The sequence below is a fragment of the Melanotaenia boesemani genome, chromosome 18 (assembly GCF_017639745.1).
Source record: "Melanotaenia boesemani isolate fMelBoe1 chromosome 18, fMelBoe1.pri, whole genome shotgun sequence".
NCBI lineage: Eukaryota > Metazoa > Chordata > Actinopteri > Atheriniformes > Melanotaeniidae > Melanotaenia > Melanotaenia boesemani.
This window is the reverse complement of record NC_055699.1, coordinates 7,453,304-7,476,430: the sequence shown is the minus strand read 5'-3', so window position 1 is coordinate 7,476,430 and position 23,127 is coordinate 7,453,304. Positions and strand designations below refer to the sequence as shown.

At 37.2% G+C, this 23,127-nt stretch overlaps 1 protein-coding gene across 3 annotated transcripts in view; it reads left to right on the top strand.

Annotated features, from left to right (window-relative positions):
• LOC121629184 (RNA-binding Raly-like protein) overlaps window positions 1-23,127 on the top strand; it is a 116,051-nt gene that overhangs the window by 68,311 nt on the left and 24,613 nt on the right. The window contains exon 1 of one of the 3 annotated variants that reach the window (XM_041968783.1): window positions 3,732-3,919. The exons of the other annotated variants lie outside the window; for them this stretch is intronic. Within the exon in view, the coding sequence (XP_041824717.1) occupies window positions 3,883-3,919 (37 nt within the window). The 5' untranslated portion in view covers window positions 3,732-3,882. Of the gene's footprint in view, window positions 1-3,731; window positions 3,920-23,127 lie in introns of those variants that run through there. 3 annotated transcript variants of the gene reach the window in all.

Sequence of the window (23,127 nt, the reverse complement as noted above, 5' to 3'; positions counted from 1 at the left end):
ATGGTCCAAAAACATTACAGAACTGGAAGGCTTTTGCAGGAAGACCAGATAAATAGGTCAACTGGATGCAACATCAGTTATTATTTGTGGCCAAGTTTCAGGCTACTGGATGAATTCAAGTCTAATCATCTATCATCTATTGCACTATCCTCTTATACATATGAATTCATGGTGGGAAAACCAACAGATTTGGGTAAAAGCACAGCTAAGGACCATCTACTATTATTATGATGTAGTCATTCAGTATAAAAGTGTAAGAAAATAGGAGCCTCCTATTGGATAATTATTGCATGGGCAATTATCTTTCAGCTGGCAACAAGTTATTTAACCCCAACTGATGCAATGAGTAGCTTCTCATTTCTTAAACAACCATGTGCAAAGACATATTCAGTGGTCGTGGAAGAGATGTTAGTCTATTCAAGAAGGTTCAAATCATTGTCACGCATCAAGCAAAGATTCAAGGAGATTGCAGAAAAGCTGGGCTAAGAATCGCCCAATGCATTATTAAAAACTAGAAAGGTAGTGGAGGAAGATTTGTTGAAAAAAAATATTGAATCCTTAATGAAAATTCATGAAAGAACCTGACTGAAGGTCCTTTAAACGTTTGGTGAAATCAAATGGAAGAAAAACACCAGCAGGTTTCAGGGCTGTGTTTAGTCAAAGTAAGAGCATTTCCACACGTACATTGTGAACAGCTGTGTAGCTATAAGAAAACCACTAATCAGTGAGGCTAACCAGAGAAAAAGGCTGTAATTTGCTATGGAGCATAAAGATTGGGCTCTGTAGCAATGGAAAAAGGTCATGTGGTCTGATGAGTCCAGATTTACCCTGTTCCAGAGTCATGGGTGCATCAGGGTAAGAAGAGAGGCAGATAAAATTATGCTGCAATCATGCCTAGTGCCTACAGTACAAGCCTGTGGGGGCAGTCTATGAGCTGGGTTTGCTGCAGTTGGTCAGGTCTAGGTTCAGCAACATTATTTGTCCAAAGAATGAGTTCAGCTGACTACCAGAATAAACTAAATGACCAGGTTATTCCATCAACGGATTTTTTTTCTTCTCTGATGGCACAGCCATATTCTAAAATGACAATGTCAAGATCGGGCTAAAATTGCTTAAATTGGATAAAATTGTGCAAGAGTGGTTCAGAGAGCATGAGACATGACTTTCACTCACCCTAAATGAACAGAAACACAAGTCTAAAAATGATTCAAATAAAGGGAAGGGTTCTAAATGGGCTGAATTCAGTTTTACAGCATTATCCTTCCACCTGTTTGTTTGCATTACTCCATCATGGACAGCAAATAACCCTACTATACTTTTACATGAAGTTGTGTCGCATCAGTGGTTACAGATTAATATCTTGTTTAAAACCTTTATCTTTGTTGTCCTTATCCTGGTAAATAAATAGGTTTAAATTTCAGGACTTAAAATTTCACACAGGAAAAAGGCTGTGTTTACAACAAAGCTTCAATCTACAGCTCAGTGCATGGAGCAGTAATCAAATTCTTCCTATTGATGTATTTGATTTGGTCATTTTCAGAAAATCCAATTGAGGGACTTTGTTCTTTCTAAGTCCTAAAATAAAAACATAAAGAGGAACATTTGTCATTCTGGGATGTGTGAAAGCAACAGTTTCAGAGAACCGTAATGATTGAATTCCTGCTCCTTCTGCATTGTACGTGGCATTCAGAGTTGTCTGCTTCCAAAGAGCACACTTAAACTTAGTTTAATAAACATAAAAACAAAACAAAAATGTTGCTATTCAACCTACAGTGTAGTAATGTGGTATAGAGGAATAAATTAAGCAAAATCAACATCCATCCTGCTCTTTTACATTTGTCTCCTTAGCAACAAAAGCCCCCTTTGCAAATAAGATGAGATACACCTTTTGTTAAGTATACCCAGAGGTGGGAGTTAAATGTTATTTTTATTCTAGTGAAACTGATTATTGTTTCACATGGGTGAAACAATAATAAGACTGAGGGTTAAAGTTGACAGCAGTTATCTCCTGGTTCAAAGTTTTTTTTTCCTCATCATGATAATCACATACAGTCATTTTCAAAAGTTGGAAACAGTTTGCTTAATTATTGAATTTTATTCATTTTTTTCAGCAGAAATTATTGATAAAGCACTTTTTTGTCTGTTTGTCTTTTTTAAGAATGATTGTCCTGATGATGCATCTGAATTATAGGTTGTAATGTAAACTTGTGCAGGCGCCTGTTGCCCCTGAGCAGGTGAATCATGTTGATGATCGGTTGACCTTTCCTCTTTACCAGTACAAGCAGGTTAATTCTTCTTCTTTTTTCTAAGAAAAATGTGTAAACAACTGTCAAAAATTGCCATTTTTTAATTACCCCATCTGGACAAATAAAGTGATTTGAATTGAACTGAGCTGAATTGAATTAAAATCTCCATGAACAGATGTAGATGTTCTTCTTAACTTAACATGGTCAATTCGAAACTTAATTATGTTCAAACTGTGTTTTATGATCAAATACAGTGATTATTATTTTTGCTACATCAAATTAGCCTCAGCATTTTATATTCCTGTATCTGTGCCACAGACTGTTCCTTGACTGCCACAGAATATAGACAAGTACTCAGCATAAACTTTTTGTCTAATCCCTGTTCTATAAAGTATGATACCACTATCAAATATTTAGGGGTTCCTCCAATAGACTCTCATTTACAAGAGACCAATTATAATACATCCAAATTTCAACAATGTGCTTTAACATTCAAACCTATTGAAGAAGTGTCCTTTCAACATGTGTGGGCAGATATAACATTAGAGTATAAGGACTATAAATTAATTGAGATATGACTTTAGAAGTTCAGTTTACAGTTTAAGCTAATAAACACCTCAACTTGACCTCAACTTTATTTTCTCAATTTGCACATTGCTGATGCAGTATATTTTGTGTTAATAATAATAATAATAATAAATTTTATTTCTTGGCGCCTTTCAACACCCAAGGTCACCGTACACAAAAGGAAAAATAAATAAAAAGTAAATAAAAATACAAATTACAACATCTATGAATTTATATTAGTGAAAAACGTAAGCGGAAAGATGGAAAAACACACCTTTAAAAAGGCATTAAAAAGGCAAAAAGACATTTATCACTGTCAGTATCACTCACATGCTAAAATTAAACATGCTTAAATAGCTACCTCACTCGATGTTACTTTGTGATTTAAAATAAACAATATTTGATCAGACATTTTGGAGGGAAACACCAAATGCTGTATTATCTTTAAATTTTGATGATCTCTTTAATACAAATACAATTTTGTGATGCTAACAGTGCTGGGGTCACTGTGAACTTCATTCACGGTGAGGCAGGCTAATAGGCATCTTATTCTAAATAGACTTAGAGCTATACCTTCTTTAAAAAGTACCACAATTTATCCACAGATTGTCACCTTTTTTCCTTAAATGGCAATTGCTATTTTTCATGTATTTTTTTTTTCCATTTAACACACAAGCATAATAGCTTGTACATCCCAAAACTAGATAAACATTTACAATAACACAAACGATCACATAGGGATCATATTCGAGCAGGACGATATTTATGTACAGTTATAGATTAACGGTGGAATTATAGGAATGAGTCTCCACAGTTTTGGTATTTTTTCCTCCTGTAATTCCCTCAGTTATGAGTGGTTTTGCCCTGATGTCTGCGTGCACGCGCTGTAGCCAGTCCCCCTCTATCGTCTCTACACTTGGTATTATCCTCGCTCAAGAAGTACCCCCAATTCTCCGCCTGAGAGGCTAATTTACAGTGTTTCTGTTCAGAAAGTATCGCAGCCTGCTGAAGTCTCGACTCTCTCTGTCTCCTTGGTGTCTGTAAGAGCGCAAAGCTGGACCCGTACATAATGACCATGTACAAAGGGAAGCGTCGCAACCATCGATGTAAGTTTACACAGTATCACTGATGACTTGATGATACACTGAAGGCATCTTTATGCTAATGTCGCTCTCTACTTGTTGGGAATATAAATCCGTGAATACTGCACGCGTGAAGCGATGCTTTTAAGCGGGTGCAGAGCTGTTTAATATATTTAAATGAAATTTAGGTGATCGTATTAAACGCTCAAAGGTTTGACTGTAAGCTTTTATCGTGTTTGTTACATTATATTCTCCAGAGTAAACTAATAGAAACAGTCTGTGTGCTGGCTGGATTTCTTTTGTCTGCAGCTATCAATTTGAAAAATCCACAGTTGCACCTGCTTCTTTGCCTTCTTAAATTAACCTTGATGCTGCTGTTTTCAAGGCCAGTTAGTGTCAGTATTCGTACTGTTCTAATTCATTATCTGCGAGTTAGTGATTGAAATTGCAACCAAGTTGTGTCCCGCTCTTTTTTTTTTTTTTTTTTTTTTACTTTTAACTTGTCATATTTGTGCATTTATTTATGTACGCACTGTGTGATGTCCTTTGGTGATAATTTAGTTTCCATGTGTGGAGAAAGAAAACATCTTCTTGTTGTGCATAGTGTTAGTCTAAAACTGGCTTTATTTATGTGCACAGATAATAAACGCAGAATTGCTGGGTGTTACTGATAGATCTGCTGCTTGTATTATTGTGTAATGAATAATTTGGGGTTTTTGAGAAAGGACAAAAGAAAAGAGAAAACTGAGGGAAATAATTATGAATGTGGCAGCTAATAATTCTTTGGCATGCAGAGAGCAGATGATAGAATGATTAATTGAGAAAATAATTCGATTTAATGATAATAAAAAGGATGCAGATCTGGAGTAAAGATAAAAAGAAGCCTGTGTTTTGATATTTAATGCACTCATACTTCACATTGTCAGTATGTGAGAAGCCAATAATAATTCAGCTATGAAGGTGGGGGAAAATTCTTTGCAAGTACAATATATTAAATCAGTGTTTTGCTGTTCTTCCTTGCATGCTATAAATCTAGAGAGGTTTTAAAGTACTGCAGGTGTGCTTTTCTGTATTTAGAAAAGAGATCTTGATGTTTCTTTATTTCAACAAAAGAAATTGTGCTATAGAAATACAGCCTGCTGCGTATCGTTCTGGATTTGCATCATCTATAGACAATGTGGGAGGAAACCCAAATTTGGACTGTGAGCACAGAAGACTAAGTGTCAAGAGACAGAGCAGGCAAAGAAATCCAGGTGCTTCCAAGCAAAAGAGCGAAGGACATAGTTAAAAGGCAGTCAATCCATGCGTGGGCTCAAATTGATGAAGAGTTTGTTTAAGAGGTTGTTCTGAATTTGGTCTGGTAGCTGTTAGATCAGAGGCACAGTAGGAGACTGCATGCAGCTGTTGACTAGAGAAGGAGATGTTTCTCTTCTCTTAGTATGGTTTTTGAGTTTAGTCTAGATAAAAGACAAAATATATGGTAATCAAATAATAAGTTAACAACATTATGATCATTTCTGAAGGAATACTGTCGCTGCTTGGCCAACAATTGCAACATGATCGGGTCCTTTTGCAGACATGAGGGATGAGCACAGTCAGGATACGCCTAGAGGAAGTGATGAGCTTTTCATGCCAAACAGAAGGTTTAGGATGTTCTTAGACAACATATACTGCAGATTTAGCAACAACGGATGTGAGATGGGCATGTAACACTGAAGAGGTTCCTGTAACTTTTATCATGAGTTAGTGTGAAGTGTTATTTGTTCATTGGTTTCATCAACAAAAGTACAGTTTACAAGCTTTAATAAAGCATGACTGCGTGTTAGTCAAGTGATTAAAACAAAATTATAAATCCTTTTTTTTTTTTATCAAAACATCCTGACTGCGAGTGTGTTTATAGTGTTGCCTATTGTGTTGAATTTAATTAGGAAATGGAAAAACTCTCAGCTTCAGGAGAAACACGTTCTTTATCTTGAGTGTTTTAAATGAAGTCTGTATGTATTTGAAAGCGATCATTCTTTTTACTTTTGAAGTGGGCTTGTGTTGAGTTCTTATGAATAGGGACTCTCTTTTCTGAAGAAAACAGCCCTCAGAGCACTCTCAGTTTGGTGAATCATGAGAATGACATCTTTTTTAACACACAAACACACTTTGTCTGATTTTGACACTTTACAGTGTATTTTCACATGAAAATGTACTGGGGTAAAGCTAGTTTGATCACACTGTTACCAAATTATTTATGGCTACTTATGTGAACAATTTCTTTTATTTATTTATTTTATTAGATTTTTTTCATAGCATCTGATGAAAAAGATGCCTTTCAAACAAGCTGTGATCAAGCTGCTTTTAGTGGAAAAGAGCACCTTGCCTTGCAGCCTTCCCACTGCAGGTACAGAAGAAGAGGACCCATACCTACTATTATGACTGTTTACAATCATCATGCAGCTGCTAAGGGAAAGCTAATTTGGCCAAGTTGATGTTGTCATGGACATGATGATCAATATTTAAACTGAGTGTCACAAAGAACAAGGAAGAATTAAGCTGACAAGGACAGGAGAAATGATGACATCCTGTTACTTCTTATGCAATCTAATACATGTAAATAAAGGTGAAAAGTAAAGTACACCAAGCAGTGAAACCCATATAAGTTTATAATCAAAGATTCGTCCTCTTTTCAAACTGTTGAAGTGCTGTTTGGGATATCCCCAACCAAATTAAATCATTTTGCTGTTCATTGTATGTAAAAATATGTGCATATATGTTGTACTTTTCCAAATGACTTTATTTGTTTTACTTTTTACCTAAATATTGTACAGAAAAGGACACTTAAATTATTTTGATTGAAAATGGTGCGTTCACATCCACCTGAGCTGACTCGGTTGTTTACAATAATACTTTAATGTAGGACATTAAACGTTACACCTCAGCAGATGATAATATGGAGTCAAACGCCTTCTTTATCTGAAGTTGTTAAACAGTTTGTCAAACAAATTACTAAAAGGTTAATAAGCAATGGAACTAATATAATATTTAATTACGTGAACTGCTGATGGTATAATGAAGTCACAGAATAAAGATCCATCTAGAATCAAGTCACAAATAGACCATAAGAGCCAGTTAGACCAGCAGAACTGAAACAAAAAGCCCAGTTTTGTGTTGCCTAGCAACAGGGGCAAATACAGTTCTGGCTTCAAGAAGCTGAAAATATGCTGAGGATGTTGTTGTAAGAATGCACTTAAAAATTACTTTCAACCAAAATATGAAGACCACTAAAATGAAAAAAGTTGACACTTGAATCAGTTATGGGTCTAGCAACACACCCATCATATGTGTGTGCATGCATGTGTGTTGTACTAACCACAGTCATGTGAAAAAAGAAAGCATATATCACATATCACAACATGATTAACTAGAAACACTCAGAGCACAGACCTCTGCCCAGCCACAGGGTCACTCACCTGAGAAAAACCTCAGCCCACCCAGTAACCCTTATATTGTGAACCGTCTGGATCACCTGATCCAGAATATCAACATGATCCAGGTCAAACAATGTCGGATCACAACATTTCTTTTGTTTTCTTTTTTTAACCAATGATTCTAGCTTTTGTCTGATGTGTTAGAAGCTGTAATGGCAAAAATTCCCCTATGTCCCAATTATAAAGAACCCTTAAAACAATTCCTGGATCCAGACAGTAATCCAGGTCATGACCTGGCGTGTGTTACAGTAACTCAATATCAGCTGCATCCAGCGCTCTGTTTTGGTACTTTAGCATTATACAATTTTTTTTTTCCAAAAAAAGATTCAAAGGGGAAAAAAATTGACCTCTATAAATGCCACCTTTATGTTTTTTTTTTGTTTTTTTGTTTTTTTTTGGGAGTCGGACACACTGCATGCACTGGGCCAGCCCCAATCTAACTCGAGCCTCCCTGCAGCCAATCAGGGCACACCTCATTAACATTAGTCAAAAGCTTGCATGAACTCTCATGAGACAAAGTTGTGGTATGAACAAAGGGTCAGAACAAGCTCGGTTTGATTTTTTTTTTTTTTTTTTTTTTTTATTAAGTTTTGATTGTATTGTGTGTGGTGTGCTCCGATAATGTAATCGCAGGACAACACACACATGACAGTGCTGTCCTGCAACTCATATACAATCTAGTCCTCCAAGCCAGACAAACGTTGAAACATAGAAGAAGAACCATAGCAACAACCCGCAAACAACGTAGAAGAAGAAACATAGTAACAAATCGGAAAACACAACACACAGCATGGAAGGGGATATATAGGACAAGGGATTGATGGTGGTCTTTGGACTATTGTTAACAGGAAAAGCCAGAACTGAAAGATATAACAGACTAGAGACGGCATAAACACAGACTTTATTTACTTCCTTGTTCCCCAGTCAGCTTGCTCTCTGATTGGCTATATTCTGTATCACGTTACCATCCACGCAGTCACAATGCACGAGTCAAAAAATCGGCTCTGAAATATTGAACATATTCAATATTTACGACTGTCGGCTACGAACCCTTTCGGAGCGGATTATTGAGACAAATCTGCTTGTAATACACCTCAGACCACATGATAATAGTATCAAAATCAAATCAAATCAACTTTATTTATAAAGCACCTTTCATGCCACAGGCAACACAAAGTGCTTTACATGATTAAAAACATTTATGCATATAAAACAAAACAAAGTAGGAATACATAACAATAGAAACACTCACCAAAATATTTCACACAGCTGCACGCACACACACGCACACATACACATACACACACACACACACACCAAGTAGCTTTCCCTCCCCATTCTACAAAAACATGATTCTCTTATTTCTGTCTCAAACTGAATGTTATTAAAAATACTAAAAGTGATAAGCATCTGGCCTGATGCTGCTGTGAGGAAACAATATCAGTGTCATGGGGATCCATCCACACCAGGGGCCAGTCCACCCATGTCAAACAGCGGCAACCACCCCCATCAGAACAGACCGGGGCCCACACCACAGCAAAAAGGCCGCAGTGCAGGGCCCCAGCCACCCCGATAGGTGTAATCACCACGACAACAGCCCCCAGACCAAGCAGGCAAAGCCCCCTGGCGTGGAGGATCCCCATGAGGAAAACACTGGAGTTAAAATTAAAATTAAACAACCTTAAGAAACAATAAGAACAGCTTAAGAATGAATAAATAAATAAGTAAATGAATGAATAAATAAATAACTAAATAGTGCAGTCGAATAAAATGAAAATAAAATAACATGAAAATAAAATAATCTAAAATAAATTAAGATCAAATAAATTTAGTTAAAAGCCAAGCTAAAAAGGTAGGTCTTAAGCCTCTTTTTAAAAACGTCAATGTTCTCTGCAGCCCTGAGGCCCTCCGGCAGACTATTCCACAAACGAGGGCCATAACAATGGAAAGAGGCCTCGCTGTATGTCTTGGTTCTCACCTTTGGAACAACTAAAAGGCCAGTACCAGAGGACCTCAGGGTCCGCGAGGGTTCATAATTTAAAAGCAAGTCGGATAAATAAGAGGGCCCAAGACCATTAAGACATTTATAAACTACTAAAAGAACCTTGAAATCAATCCTGAAATGCACGGGGAGCCAATGCAGCGATTTTAAAACTGGTGTGATGTGTTCCCGCCCTCTGGTCCTCTTAAAGGGACCTCTCAGGTAAGAACTCTCATGATGATCAGGCGTTTGCCATCCGAGGTCGGGAAGAGGCAAAATCGGGACAAAAACAGCCAAAAAACCGTTATGTGTGTACCAGGCTTTAGAGAACAGTGGATGCATGAAAAGACCAGGTGATATAAGGTCTTTGTGCTGATGTGCTGTGTTTGGTTTTCAGACATGGTTCATAATGTGCTATGACCAAGCATTTTCACTTTGGTTTGATTAGTTCAAAGTCCATTGTTCCAGGAATTTGACACTTTGAAAAGACATGCTGTTTTTAAAGAGAAGAAGCTTTCTCCTGGCAACCCTTCCAACACAGTGTTTCTCTTGAGTTTTGCCATTCTGACTAAATTTGCTGAGATGTCCACATCTGGAAAGATTTGAAACTGTCTTGAAAGCTTTTAATTTGTGATTGATCTTTCTCACTGTAGAATGATGAAGTATAGCTTTAAAATTAATTTATCCTTCCCAGACTGAAGGGGCAGCAGCAATTATTTCTCCAAGATCATTGCTGGTGTCTTTTCTCCTCAGCATTGTGTTAACACATACTCAGTTACTCTTGACCAACAAACAGACAAAAACTCTGCTTTTATAGAGGCAAGCACATCATCTGATGATCAGTTAATCAACTGCATTTTGATTAGCAACATCTGACTGCTATTTACCCTCTCAATTCCTATGGAAGCAGAAAGCGTGTAATTAATTTTCCACACAAAGCTGCTGCATTTTAACTTAGTTTTTTATTAAGTAATGACATGTTGTCATATATCGTGTTGTTGTTTATCAAAGGTTACATTTACGTCATTTCAAGACGTAGATAGTAACCAGATATTGTTTTAGTATGTCCTGTTATATAAAATCTTAGAGTTAAAATAGGATGTAGTTCATTTTAACATGACTGTATAGTAGCATCTTGCTACAATAAACAAGCAAAGGTGTTTTGTAAGATGTCCTTCATGTGTCTCAAACCATATGTCAAGAACATTCATTGGCGTATTTTTGCATGTGAGTCTGCCTTCCAGACTCGACTTCTTTTCAGCTTTGCTCCAGTTTGCTCAGAATTTCAGTTTGCATGTCTGTGGGAAGGAATACAAATCATGCACAACACAATCCTTAAAGGAGCTGTTGGACTACTGCTCCACTTCCCTCGAATAAATCACCACTGACTACCACATTTAATCTGTTCCAGACACTTAAGTTGCTCTCTAAGATGCAGTTCAAATTTTTACCTGCTGAGCCACAACTCAGTCGGTATTTTATTTATTTAATTTTTTTTTTCATTTGATTTGGACAAGCACATCAAACTCCACACTGTCCCATAACATCGCTTTAGCTATCTGCCAGAGAAGTCATCATGAGACTTTTCATATAGATGATGAAATAATGTGACAGGGTTGTCTCGAGATGTCGCTTACCAAGAGTGCTCATATCTCTCACCGGTGTCAATCACGAGGGTTAAGGCTGTTTGGATCGTGGTCAAGTGAATCGCCAATCAGTGTGACATAAAGGCAAGCATTCAGTGTCACATACATGCAGATCTGTATACAGACACAGATATAACACTACAAGTGTATGACACCATTTTATGTACATTGGTGGAAGATGCTGCAAAATGGTAGTATCAATTTTTTTGTCTTTCAAAGGAGCAGAATATTTGGAGCGACAGAGCCTCGGTAAAAGCTGTGTACTGATATCAGATCTTCTGTGCAGAGCTGAGTGATATCTGTGCAGCCATTATGAAATTGCCAGACAAATGGTAAAATTAATGTCTGTCAAGTTTCACCACCATAAACAGATAATTTGGGACATCTCAGTCCTTCCCTCTTCCTTTGCCATTTGGTCTCATATGTGCTCTAATGCCCCTGATGAGTAACATGGGTTTTTTTTGAGGCCTTAAACAGCCCATTTTCATGCAGGTTGGCTTTAGTTATTTTTTTCTTATTTCCTGTTTAAAATGAATCAGGAATGTCCAAGTGGGGATTTTAAAGCTGATGCCAGCTGGAAAGAAACTTCAAGGTATTTCTTCTAAGAGTCAGAAAGGGTATATTTTTACACAATAACACGATTAACAACAGGCGTCATGGGTATTTCTCAGTTGTGTTTTGACTAACTTCTGGTTGTTTGTTTTCATGCCTCACTCTCCGCTACTGAGCTCCCTCTCTGTGCCATGTTCATCTGTCCAGCAGCCCAAATTCTCAGCTTTTTGAAGTGCATTATTATTGACTTGTGTGAGACATCTCACTGGGTTTACATGTCACACAGAGGGATTGGATCTCAGGCCAGCGCCATGCCTTTATCTGCTCTGCTGGTGCCTGAAGGGGCTGGGGATTATGAGCTGATCCCCCTGGACTTTGGTCCATGCAGCTATAGAGAGATGCAATGAGGCAGGGCAGCAGACTGAAAGTCAAACTAGTGTTTGCAGATGGAGAGTTGCTCTCATTTGTAATGGCATGTTTGCAGTGATGTTGTAGTCAAAAAGGTTATTAGTGAACAACAGTCTGCATCATTAAATTGAGGGGTTGAACTGACTGATGTTTGTTTATTTTTCTTATAAAGAAGCAATCCTGTTTTAAAAACTGGATGTCTGTAATGTCATACAAATTTTTATATTATGTATATAATAAAACCAGACTCAGGAGAAATGGTTGTCTGTTGTAAAAGGAAAGGGAAAATCTGCAGCTCAGTTTTGTACCGTCTATGCTGCGCTTCTCCGACGTTTCAATCATGATGCTAAAAACATAGAGTACAGGTCGTGCAGGTAAAGTTATCTGTGTTCTTAAATACCATAATTTCCTCAAATAAAAACCAGGAGGTGTGGTTGAGGCAAACAAATAACACTTTTTTTCACATATTTATTCCAATAGAATTCCCCTTAATATTCAATAGGCATGCATAACTTCACTATCTGTTTTTTGTTTTTGTTTTTTTTTTAAGTTTTGGGAAGTGGACGCAGTGTTAACTGTGTTGTTAATATGTGTTAATATGTTAACATATGTTAACGTGTTACTATGTTGACTGGTAAAACCATGTAGCAAATACGCTGACAGTCTATTAACAATCAAATTCATTGCTATTTACTGAACACATTTAACTAAAACACCTGTGTGGTTTTAACCAAAATTCTGTTAGCATCCACTTCTGAAATGGTGAAAAGCTGTGAAACATACAGCTTTTCTTTTAACAACCTACTTTACATAAAACACTTCCAGGAAAATGAACTTCCTTGAACTTTTTTACATTATTAGTGCTGCTCTCTTGCAGAAATTCCAAATGCATAAAACTAAACAGAAAAACCACTGAAATGCAGTGAAGCCCTGAAATGCTCTAGAGTTTTACACCATATATCAACACAATTCTGATTGTGTTGTGAAGAAAATATGATTTCTATATCACATCCCGTTTCCAGATACTCCGGACAGACACTTCCCCGCACCTCCTACCTAAAGAAAATGCAACTGCAGTGAAGCGAATTGTACAAACACCCCAACATTCTCCCGTCTCCATGTATAAATGGCTTTGCAGTCAAGTTTTTATCAACCAAAGAAGGAATGTATTTCCCTATGTTTACCACTAGGAAGTGTAGGAAATTAGTTTTAGACTGAACATGCACAAATGTGGAAATGAGGTGTAATTCCACCTCAAACTTGAAAGTTTTCAACATGGTCAAATTCTGGATCTTCTTACTCATCACGGTTTACAAGCAAAGTGAGGCATTTAACAGATTATACCAATAACAGTAGCAAGTAAAAATTTTAAACTGTGGACATTAATAGATAAATACAGCACCACTTTGCAAATCAAAGTTTTTCATCTAATCAATACCAAAAGCATTAAAGTTAAATGTTAATAAGCAGTTTTGCACATTGATTTGCAACAACAAGCTGTTTAGCTAAGAATACCAACATGAGTTATATTCTCTGTCATGTTGGTATAAAGATACTCAGATGACCCGTATAAAATTTCTTATTGTAACCTAATATGATGTAAAGAACTTAAGTCAAGCACAATTTCGAATTCAAACAGAAAAATGTGGCGAGCCACATTAAGTTACCTTGAGCTCTGTTCGTGTTTCTTCTGAAAAGCTTTGATGTTTGATCTTCAAAGGTTTCAAGACGAGCACCTTTGATATGTAGATAATTCCTCCCCTCACCTCTCTTTTTCCATGTAATTAGACATCACCCTTTTCTGCTGTTGTTGAGAGGTGTCAGTAACCAAGTCTTTCCTCCATTCCTTAAAATGTGTCCATGAATTTTTGAGGAAAAGGTAAATGTTTTTTTTTTTTCTTTTTTTTTAACTTGCTCAATTTGAAGGGACTGCAGCACCTTGTGCCCTTGCCTGATGGCTCCACAGGGACATAAAGATAAGAATAAGTCGAATGTCTGAGAACTAAGTGAATGAAATGTGAGGTCTTGACTCAGAGAGGAGCTTTAGGACCTTTGTGAACATCAAAACATGTCAGGGCACAGTAAGAATCACCCATGATATCATATTTGATTGTAATTCCCTCTGAGATTTTGTGGAAATCTGCACCTGCAATATAGCCTTTTATCAGTCCTTGGAAATATTTTACTGGAGCTGAGATGAAAGGAGTGTCTGTAGTTTTATGAGGCCCACATCAGCCAGTGCCTCGCCTGCAGGTCCTGATGGTATGGTGCTGGGTATTAAATGCAATTTCTTCATCTCAGACCACCTGCTTTCCTCACAGACGAGTCCAGTCCAGCCTCACAGTTCAGCAAGGAGCTTGTGTCAAAGACATGTAAGCTGAATATGGTGCATTGATGAATTTACCACATTCTGTCCTGTGTCCTCTGCTTCACCTTCTTTGTTTAGCTCCTCCGTGCTCTGCTTTGCTTGTTCTCATGTCTAATTTGCACAATTAGTTACTTTGTTCAATTAATTAAGTCATGGGGGAAATAGGCGCCAGAGTTGCTTGTTCCATAAGGAGGTGATCGACGGCTCCCTCTGTGTCCTGCTTCCCTATCCTTTCCCATTCGCTGCTGTGTTTAATGCTTTATCTTATCAAAAAGACAGTTGGCGGTTCCCTGAAGATGAGGATAAAATGAAGGAATGCACAAAACAAAAAAGTGATAAACATAATGTGGTGCCACCTGACTTGCTCTGTTAGGATTTTTTTTTTTTTTTTTTCTATTTTTGGAAAAGAAAAGAGCACATTTGTCATTCCTTGAAAGCCTTTGCTGATATGCCTCAAAGGGAATTTATTGCAGTCAATCACCTGTGCTGCATATCTCCAATATGATGTGCAGCACAAATGACACCAATGCTTTTAGGTAAGCAAGAGAAGAAAAGACTATACTGCTTTGTGGCAGTTTTGTTAGAGAAAGCCAAAATCCCAGATGTCATTCTTAGGATAGCATAATGAAAACATGTCATTGTTCTTCTGGGTTATGTTGTTTTTTATTCTTGCTGTGGTCCTAAAAAGTGAATCATATCCTGTCAATTCCATTAGTTCAACCTCAACAACTCAAATTCTCTGGTACTCGCAGATATGGTTCAGTGTTGCCATGGAAAACAAAATTCAGAAGGTCTTTTTATTGCAGCTGGTACCAAAACATTGGTAATAATCACAATGAATTAATTTAAGCTGTGGATTGTATTATATGTTTTTGTCCTTAGGGATGGCAAAGTGATGTTGTTGTGCAGCAGTTTTGATCTTTTGGAAAAATTTAACTAATGGATGGATTAACACTGAATTCTGAACAAACTCGTGGTATTTAGACAATGAAGCTTAATTAGTCTCTCTGGAGGTCACCAGCAGGTCATACATCTTCAGGGAAATGTCTTATTCCTGTAAATTCTACTTTCACTAAGAAATACATGGTTCCTAGACAATTTGTCCTAATATTTAGATTATTTTTTAGTGTATAGTGCTACCATATCCTTGTGGTTTTAAGTAAAATCACCTGACAACTACAACTAGCATTTAGCTTAACGAAGCACACTATGCTTTAATTTGATGAAGATACCTTTGTATTAATAGTGAAGTTATTAGGGTTTGCTTCTTTAAATTGCATAAAATATTGTGCTAAACACTGAATGCTATTCCCTATTTAAAAAAATGTAATATTTATGTTTTTGTTACAAAAATATATGTTTGTAGGTTTTATTCTTGAAAGAGTTGACTTTTCAAGAAGAGGATGGCCTGCATAACTTTTAAACTGTTAAAGAAAATCTGTAAATTTGTGGAAGCAAATATCAGGGGCTGCCTTTACTTAGGCATTATAAGAAAATCTACCTTAGTAGATCTAATTTACTTCTCCTCATTTGTTTTTGAAGAAGCTTTGAACTTTGTATGAAAGAATCGGTTAATTCTGTGCAAACTTTAATTCTAAAGATAGCCTTTATAGTTCTCCAGTTAACATTGCCTTAGAAGAAACTGAACAGTTTCACTTACCTCTGCATGACCACATTAAGCTGAAACTGAAAAGGTTTTTAGGGGTAGAAGAAAACATTTTTTTTTGCCTAAAATTTCAACTCTTTCTAACAGTATTCTCTCAAACATATATTGTTTAAAAAAATAAAATGGTTCTGCTTGTACTGTTATTAAATGGTATGTTTGTGAAGAGTTGTCAGCCTTTATGGAAAGAACTGAGCCTTCACCTTTTTATTTTTTTGTCTCCACATGAGGGTCCACACATTTAATAAGTTACTCAGCTGCTGCTTTCGCAATTATATCCTCTGTGCCGCACGGCAGCAGGTGTCCAAGGAGGTCATCTGCAGCAACAGAAACCCAGAAAACCAGCTGTGTGTTGGCTGCTTTGTGTTCTGCATCTGCAGAAAGGATATTTTGAGTGAACACAAGGTAATTTAACATCAAAATTACTGCATTCAGTGTGTTTTTGACCTACTAGGGATGCAATTCATTGCTTCATTGAGATTTAAATCTGTTTTTTTGAGAGACCTGAGAACAAAAACATAATAATAATGTTGACATAAACACAATCAGTAGTATCAGCGGACATGAGTTACTTAAAAGAAGTTAAAGAAATTGTAACAAATTTATGTTTTAATTATAAATGTTTCTAAGTGTGTATAGATGATACAGATCTAGTTGGCTTGTTTTTATAGGGACTGATTACACTGTTGGATAATACTTGTCATCTATATAGACAATTGTCTTAACCTTCCTATTTTTAAGAATAATATTTGTTAAAAAATTAGATATCATTCTTCATGTTGCTGACTGAGGACAGATGGCTGCATGGATCTACATATAGAAAACGATTTCCAGGAATGTGCATATCTTCTTTAGTTTTTGCTGGATCACTGAAAATATTTTTTTTTCTGTCTCTCCTGCTTCCTGACCTTGTGTTGACTCCTGCAACCCATTGCCTGTTACCTCTCCTCTGAAGCCTTGGGCTATTAGCTGGGTTTCCCATTTCTGTCTAAAGGGGGATTGTAGATTGTTTTCTTCAGCAAGACACACAAAGAAACAGAAGCAGAGATATAACAACAGGATTTGTTATGGTTTCAAAAGAAACAGCATGTGTTGTGTCCACAACAGCGTTTTTTTCATATCCCTTGTAGGAATATAAGGGTTTCTTCCGCTTACCTGCATTCTTGCATGCCTGTGTTTTCCGATTAATTCAGAAAACTTTTTCCTGCACTATGCAGGCATGTGGCTCATTTTAGAGATGTGATTTATTCACGGCCTCAGCTTCTATTGCTCCGCTGTTATTTCCCCCTTGCTAATGAAAGAAGGGGAGAAATAAGACTTGCAAAGCTTCAGTTAGCAGCACAGGTGTCACATAGAAAAAGCGCCACAGGTGATGCTCAGCACTGTCTTAATGAGCTTCCTCGGTGTGAAGCAACAAAGCCAGAAATATAGGATGTGAGAGAGGAAATGGATGGCGGCTGGGGTTAGATACTGTCTTGTGTGAGTGAATATGCAAGGAAAGGGAAGGTGATTGAAAAAAGGAGGAAGAGACATTGAAGGATAGGGTGAAACTGAGGTTACAGCGGGAGGAATGAGCATGAGTAGTCACAGGGACACACAGCTGTAAGGCAGCAAATGAGACCAATAAAACAGATGGCCAGCTTCCTTCAGGGAGTCACAGATCCTTGTTTTCTTGACAGAGGACACAATCTTCAGTGATTACTTATAGTTCGTGCCTCTGTCTTTCCACTGCAGTTTACCTCCCCCTCCCCCCCTTGAATGACTTAGTCACTAACAATGCTACCTTAAACATTTAGTCACACCAGGGTTATTATTTGTGTCTGTATCTTCAGAGAGACAGACCTCTTCCTTCTGTGAGAGATAGTAAACAGAAAACTCCTGCTCAGATTGTACCTGCATCATGTGATTTTATTGTGGATCATTTTAACAGCAAACTTAAGTCAGCTATCGATGCTGTAGCTCCTCTCAAAACTAAAATAATAAAAGCCAAACCCACACCACCGTGGAGGAATGAGCAAATCAAAGAACTAAAAGACATTGCAGGAGAGCAAAGAGGAAATGGAGGAAAACAAAACTAATCATTTATTTAGAAATTTTAAGGAACAACTTAAAACCTGCAATAAAACAGTTAAACAAGCTAGAACCCTTCATTTTTCCAATCTTATTACAGAAAACAAGAATAACCCCAATTTTTTTTAAAACAATAGATCTTTTAATAAACACAAGTTTTTTTTAAGTCTTCCATGCCTGCATCAGATGCTGCATGCAAGGATACAGTCTTTCATCTCAACAGCATGTTGATTTAAACAGACCTGAAGCTTTGCTTTTACCTGATGAAACACTGGAAAGTTTTGTCCTGGTTGATGCGAAGATGCTTGGTCGAGTTTTCTCCCAACTTAACACAACAACTTGCCTTTTAGACCCAGTTCCCACATTTTATGGTTTCTTTGAGTGTGAGCTTTTAAACTAGTAAATTACTCTCTTCAGACGGGTGTCTTCCCTGCTGCCATTAAAACGGCAATGGTGAGACCCCTTCTGAAGAAGAGTAATTTAGAGATAGACAATCTTGATAACTACCGACCTGTATCCAACTTACCTTTTTTAAGTAAAATGATTGAAAAACTTATCTTTATGCAATTACATGAGTTTTTGCATAAACATAATATTTTAGAAAAATATCAGTCTGGTTTTAGGACAAACCACAGTACCTAGTCGGCCCTTTTAAAAATTGTTAATGATCTTAGATCTAACTTAGACTTACAGAAACTTTCTGTCCTGGTTTTACTGGATCTTAGTGCCCCCTTTGATACAGTTGATCACCAGATTTTACTAGACAGACTCAGAAGTCTGGTGGGCCTCTCAGGTACTGTTCTTAATTGGTTTTACTCCTATCTCACAGATCGCCAATTCTTTGTAAGTATGGATACAAGCTCCTCAAAAATCCATGAAGTCAAGTGTGGGGTTCCCCAGGGATCAATTTTAGGTCCAATACTTTTTAATTTGTACATGTTACCTCTTGGGGATGTCATCAGGAGACACGTCATTGATTTTCACAGCTATGCTGATGACACACAGCTTTACATTGCCGTGTCTCCTGATGACCTGGAGCCAGTTAATGTCCTTTTAAACTGTATTTTAGATATAAAGTCATGGATGGCAGAGAACTTCTTACAACTCAATCAGGACAAAACTGAAGTTTTAATTATCAGTCCTGAAGACAAGCGAGAGATCATTTTACCAAAACTACATCCTTTTAATCCCTCTCAGTGTGTGAGAAATCTGGGTGTTCTTTTCGACTCGAGCTTGATTTTATTCCACACATCAGAAATGTCACAAAGACAGGATTTTATCCTCTTAAAAACATCACCAGAGTCCGCCCATTTCTCTCTCTTGCTTTTATTTTTAATAGATTAGATTATTGTAATGCCCTGCTCTCCGGCCTTTCCAAAAAGTCCCTTTCGAGCTTCAGACCTCGGTGGCACGAGTTCTGACGAGGACCAGGGGGCGGGAACACATTACAACAGTTTTAAAATTGCTGCATTGGCTCCCCATGCGTTTCAGGATTGCTTTTAAAGTTCTTTTAGTAGTTTATAAATGTCTTAATAGTCTTGGGCCCTCTTATTTATCCAACTTGCTTTTAAATTATGAACCCTCGTGAACCCTGAGGTCCTCTGGTAGCGGTCTATTAGTTGTTCCAAGAGTGAGGACCAAGACATACGGTGAGGCCTCTTTCCGTTGTTACGGCCCTTGTCTGTAGAACGGCCTGCCAGAGAACCTCAGGGCTGCAGAGACTGTTGATGTGTTTAAAAAGAGGCTTAAGACCTACCTTTTTAGCTTAGCTTTTAACAAAATTTTATTTGATCTTAAGCTTATTTTTTTTTTATTTCATATATTATTTTATTTCCATTTCATTTTACTCACCTGTATTTATTTTATTTATCTGTTTATTTATTTATTTACTTACTCTTAGCTTATTGTTACTTAAGGTTATTTAATATTTGTTTTAACTCCAGTGTTTTCCTCATGGGGATCCTCCATGCCGGGGGCTCTGCCTGCTCAGTTTGGGGGTTGTTGCTGCGGTGATTGCCCTTGTCTGTGTGGCTGGGGCCCTGTACTGTAGCCTTATGGCTGTGGTGTGGGTCTGCCCTGATCGGGGTGGTTGTCGTGATGGCGGCCTCTGTAGGACATGGGTGGACTGGCTCCTGGTGTGGATGGATCCCCATGATATTGTTTCCTCACAGCAACATCAAGCCGGATGGTTATCACTGTGTGCTGAATGGGGGGGGGGGGGGGGGGGGGGGTGTCTGCTGCTTTGTGTGTATATATGCATGTTCCTGCGTGCGACTGTAACTTTTTTTTTCTCCTGTTATGTTGTTTCTTTTTGTTTTAATATGCATAATTGATTTTTCATGTAATGCACTTTATGTTGCCCCAGCATGAAAAGTGCTTTATAAATAAAGTTTGATTGATTGATTGATTGAAAACAAGCTCTAACTTGTGTAAAAACAGCAAATCAGTAATTACATTCCATAATGTGCACATGCACAAGGTTGAGGTTTTTATTTATTCCTTTTATTTTTTTATTTCTGTTTGTGTGTGTGTATGTGTTTTGTTTTTCTTTGCTTTATTGTGTTGCCCCAACAGAGCAACAACATAGACCTTAAAAAGCATTTGTAAATTCTTCAGAACCATGGACAGCTCCACTACCACTGCAGCTGACCGAGCTGCAGTTTGAGCTGGTAAACGAGTCACCAAAGCAGTTTCATCCCGTACCCAGTAAACATCTCATTCATACTTTATAGTTTTTTGTGCAGACTCACACTGTTTTGCTAAAAGCAGCATCTGATATTATCCTTAAAAGCATGGATCACAATTAGCCCCACTCAGACCAACATAATTTGAATAAAAAAAGGGAGGACAGTATGGATTGTACTCACAGAATCTCTAGCAGCATTTTATCTACAGGAAACATTTTATCATTTTGTTTATGTGCAGGCTGAACATTAAAGCCAATAACGTGGAGTAAGTGATGCACAATTCAAGGTTGCACGCATGCTTTAGTCAGACTTGCATGCAGTTCAACAAATAAAGAAGCCCATAGCTTTCAGTGGTAAGGCTATGTGCAGGTTATGACTTGAAAGTTAGTTTAAGCCAGAAGGGAGCCAGTGACAACAGATTTCATCATGAAGAGGATAAAGTAGGACAATAAAGATAGATGAAGCAAAAGTATAAAAGGAGCATAGACAGTAGTTGCAATAGTGTGTGGTATAGTTATTATTATTACCTAGTTTTCTAAGCTGACATCTTCAGTGATTTTTTGTATATTCCAACAGCTCAAGAGGGGGAAAAAAGTTAAATATGAAACAACGAAAGCTAAACAAAAAAAAAAAAAACAATATTTTACCATTTACTCATTTTAATTGGCTCATAGAAATCGCATTTACAGAAAAGTTGAGAATTTTTTCTAAAATGCAATGAAAGCTTTAATTTATGTAAAGTATGACTTATTTATTTATTTATTTATTTATTGTATTAGTTTGAACCTTTATTCAACTGACACAAAGAAAATTATGTTAAATACCTTCACTAACCATTTTGACTGTATTTAAAACAAATTTTATAATATGGTGCAGCAACACACTCAAAAAAGTTTGAAAATGGGTTCCAGGTAAGGGTGTCAGGATTGGTTATAAAAGGGACATCTACCAAATGCTTAATTTCTCCAAGCAACGACAGGTTTTGGCTCAGCATTATGCATCAAACTGTCAGAGAACAATTGATTTGTTCAACAGAAACAGTGGATTTGTGTTGCGTGGTCTTATGAGACCACTTTTTAGCTGCTTTGGGGAAAATAAACAAAAACCCAGCAGCTACGATAGAATACAAATCACTTGCATAAATGTGAAAATTTCATTGCTGCACAAGAATATACTGGAATTTTGGAGAGATAGCTTTTCCCCAGAGACAAATAGTTATTTCAGCAGGACAATGCCAGACCTTCTTCTCCTTCACTTTTAACAGCACAGTTTCATAGAAACATACTGTGTGTTCTTGACTCGCCTGCCTGGGGTCCAAATGTGTATTTAGTATCACAAAGTCATGGAGTTAGAGATGACACTGAAAATCATTTATTTTGTGTATGCTAAAATAACAGTTGGATGAATTCACAAAATTCATTCACAAATTATAGATTTAAATTTTTATAGCATTCAGAAAATATTTAAGCTCTTCTGAAAGTGGGACTTTATTCTTTTTTCCTTTAGTGGCTGTATGTAGATAACTTTTCTGTCTGCTAGTCTCTGTCTCAGATAATGCTTGATTAATCATCGTAGTGCTTAAACCTAGCCAAGTTTTCCTAAGAGGAAAATGTATAAATTGCTCCAACATATACAACTTTTAAAGGAGATTCATAACATCTTCAGCCACAGAGAGCTGAAGTAACAACTGGGTTTGCCTTGAATGTAAGGAGAGAAAAGAGTAATATGACTGCACTGTAAATAAATGATTTTGGATATAAACATTGTTTACAGAGGAGTTTCTGTCTGAGATTTTTTTTTTTTTTTTTGCTTAAGGTTTTGGATGCCCATTATTTTAGAGCGGCTGCTCTCTGCTAATTAAGGCTTTTGCCTTCGATGGCTCAGTCAGTAAACCTTCAGGTTAATGAGCAAATTGTAATTATCTCAAACTCAGTATCACAGTCATTCTAAACATAATCTGTCAAGTATGCTCATACACAAACACACTTATTTGGTCATTCAGCGCTGTGTAAAAAGTCTGTGTTTCAGCATGTCTAAGTAGGAAGTGTACAAACAGACCAGGGTTTAATCCTATTTCTCATGAGAGCAGCCACAGGGAGAAGGGGGCTGGAGTTTGCCAGCAGCTTATTTTCACCCCAGTGCAATTCCACTCCTGGGGATTTGGGTGCTTCCTCTTTGTTGGTGTTGAAGGGAAGGGCAGATGCATAAATTATTTAAGCAAATGTGTGCAGCTGGGAGGGACATAGTGATAGCAAGAACAGCTTTTGCATGCAAAAACAATATGTCAGAGAGCACCTTTAATGTGATTTATGTACCTAGGAAGCATTTGGCTGACTTCTTATTTGGAGTGACTTTGTAAAGAGAGTTTGGTTTCTTTTCTT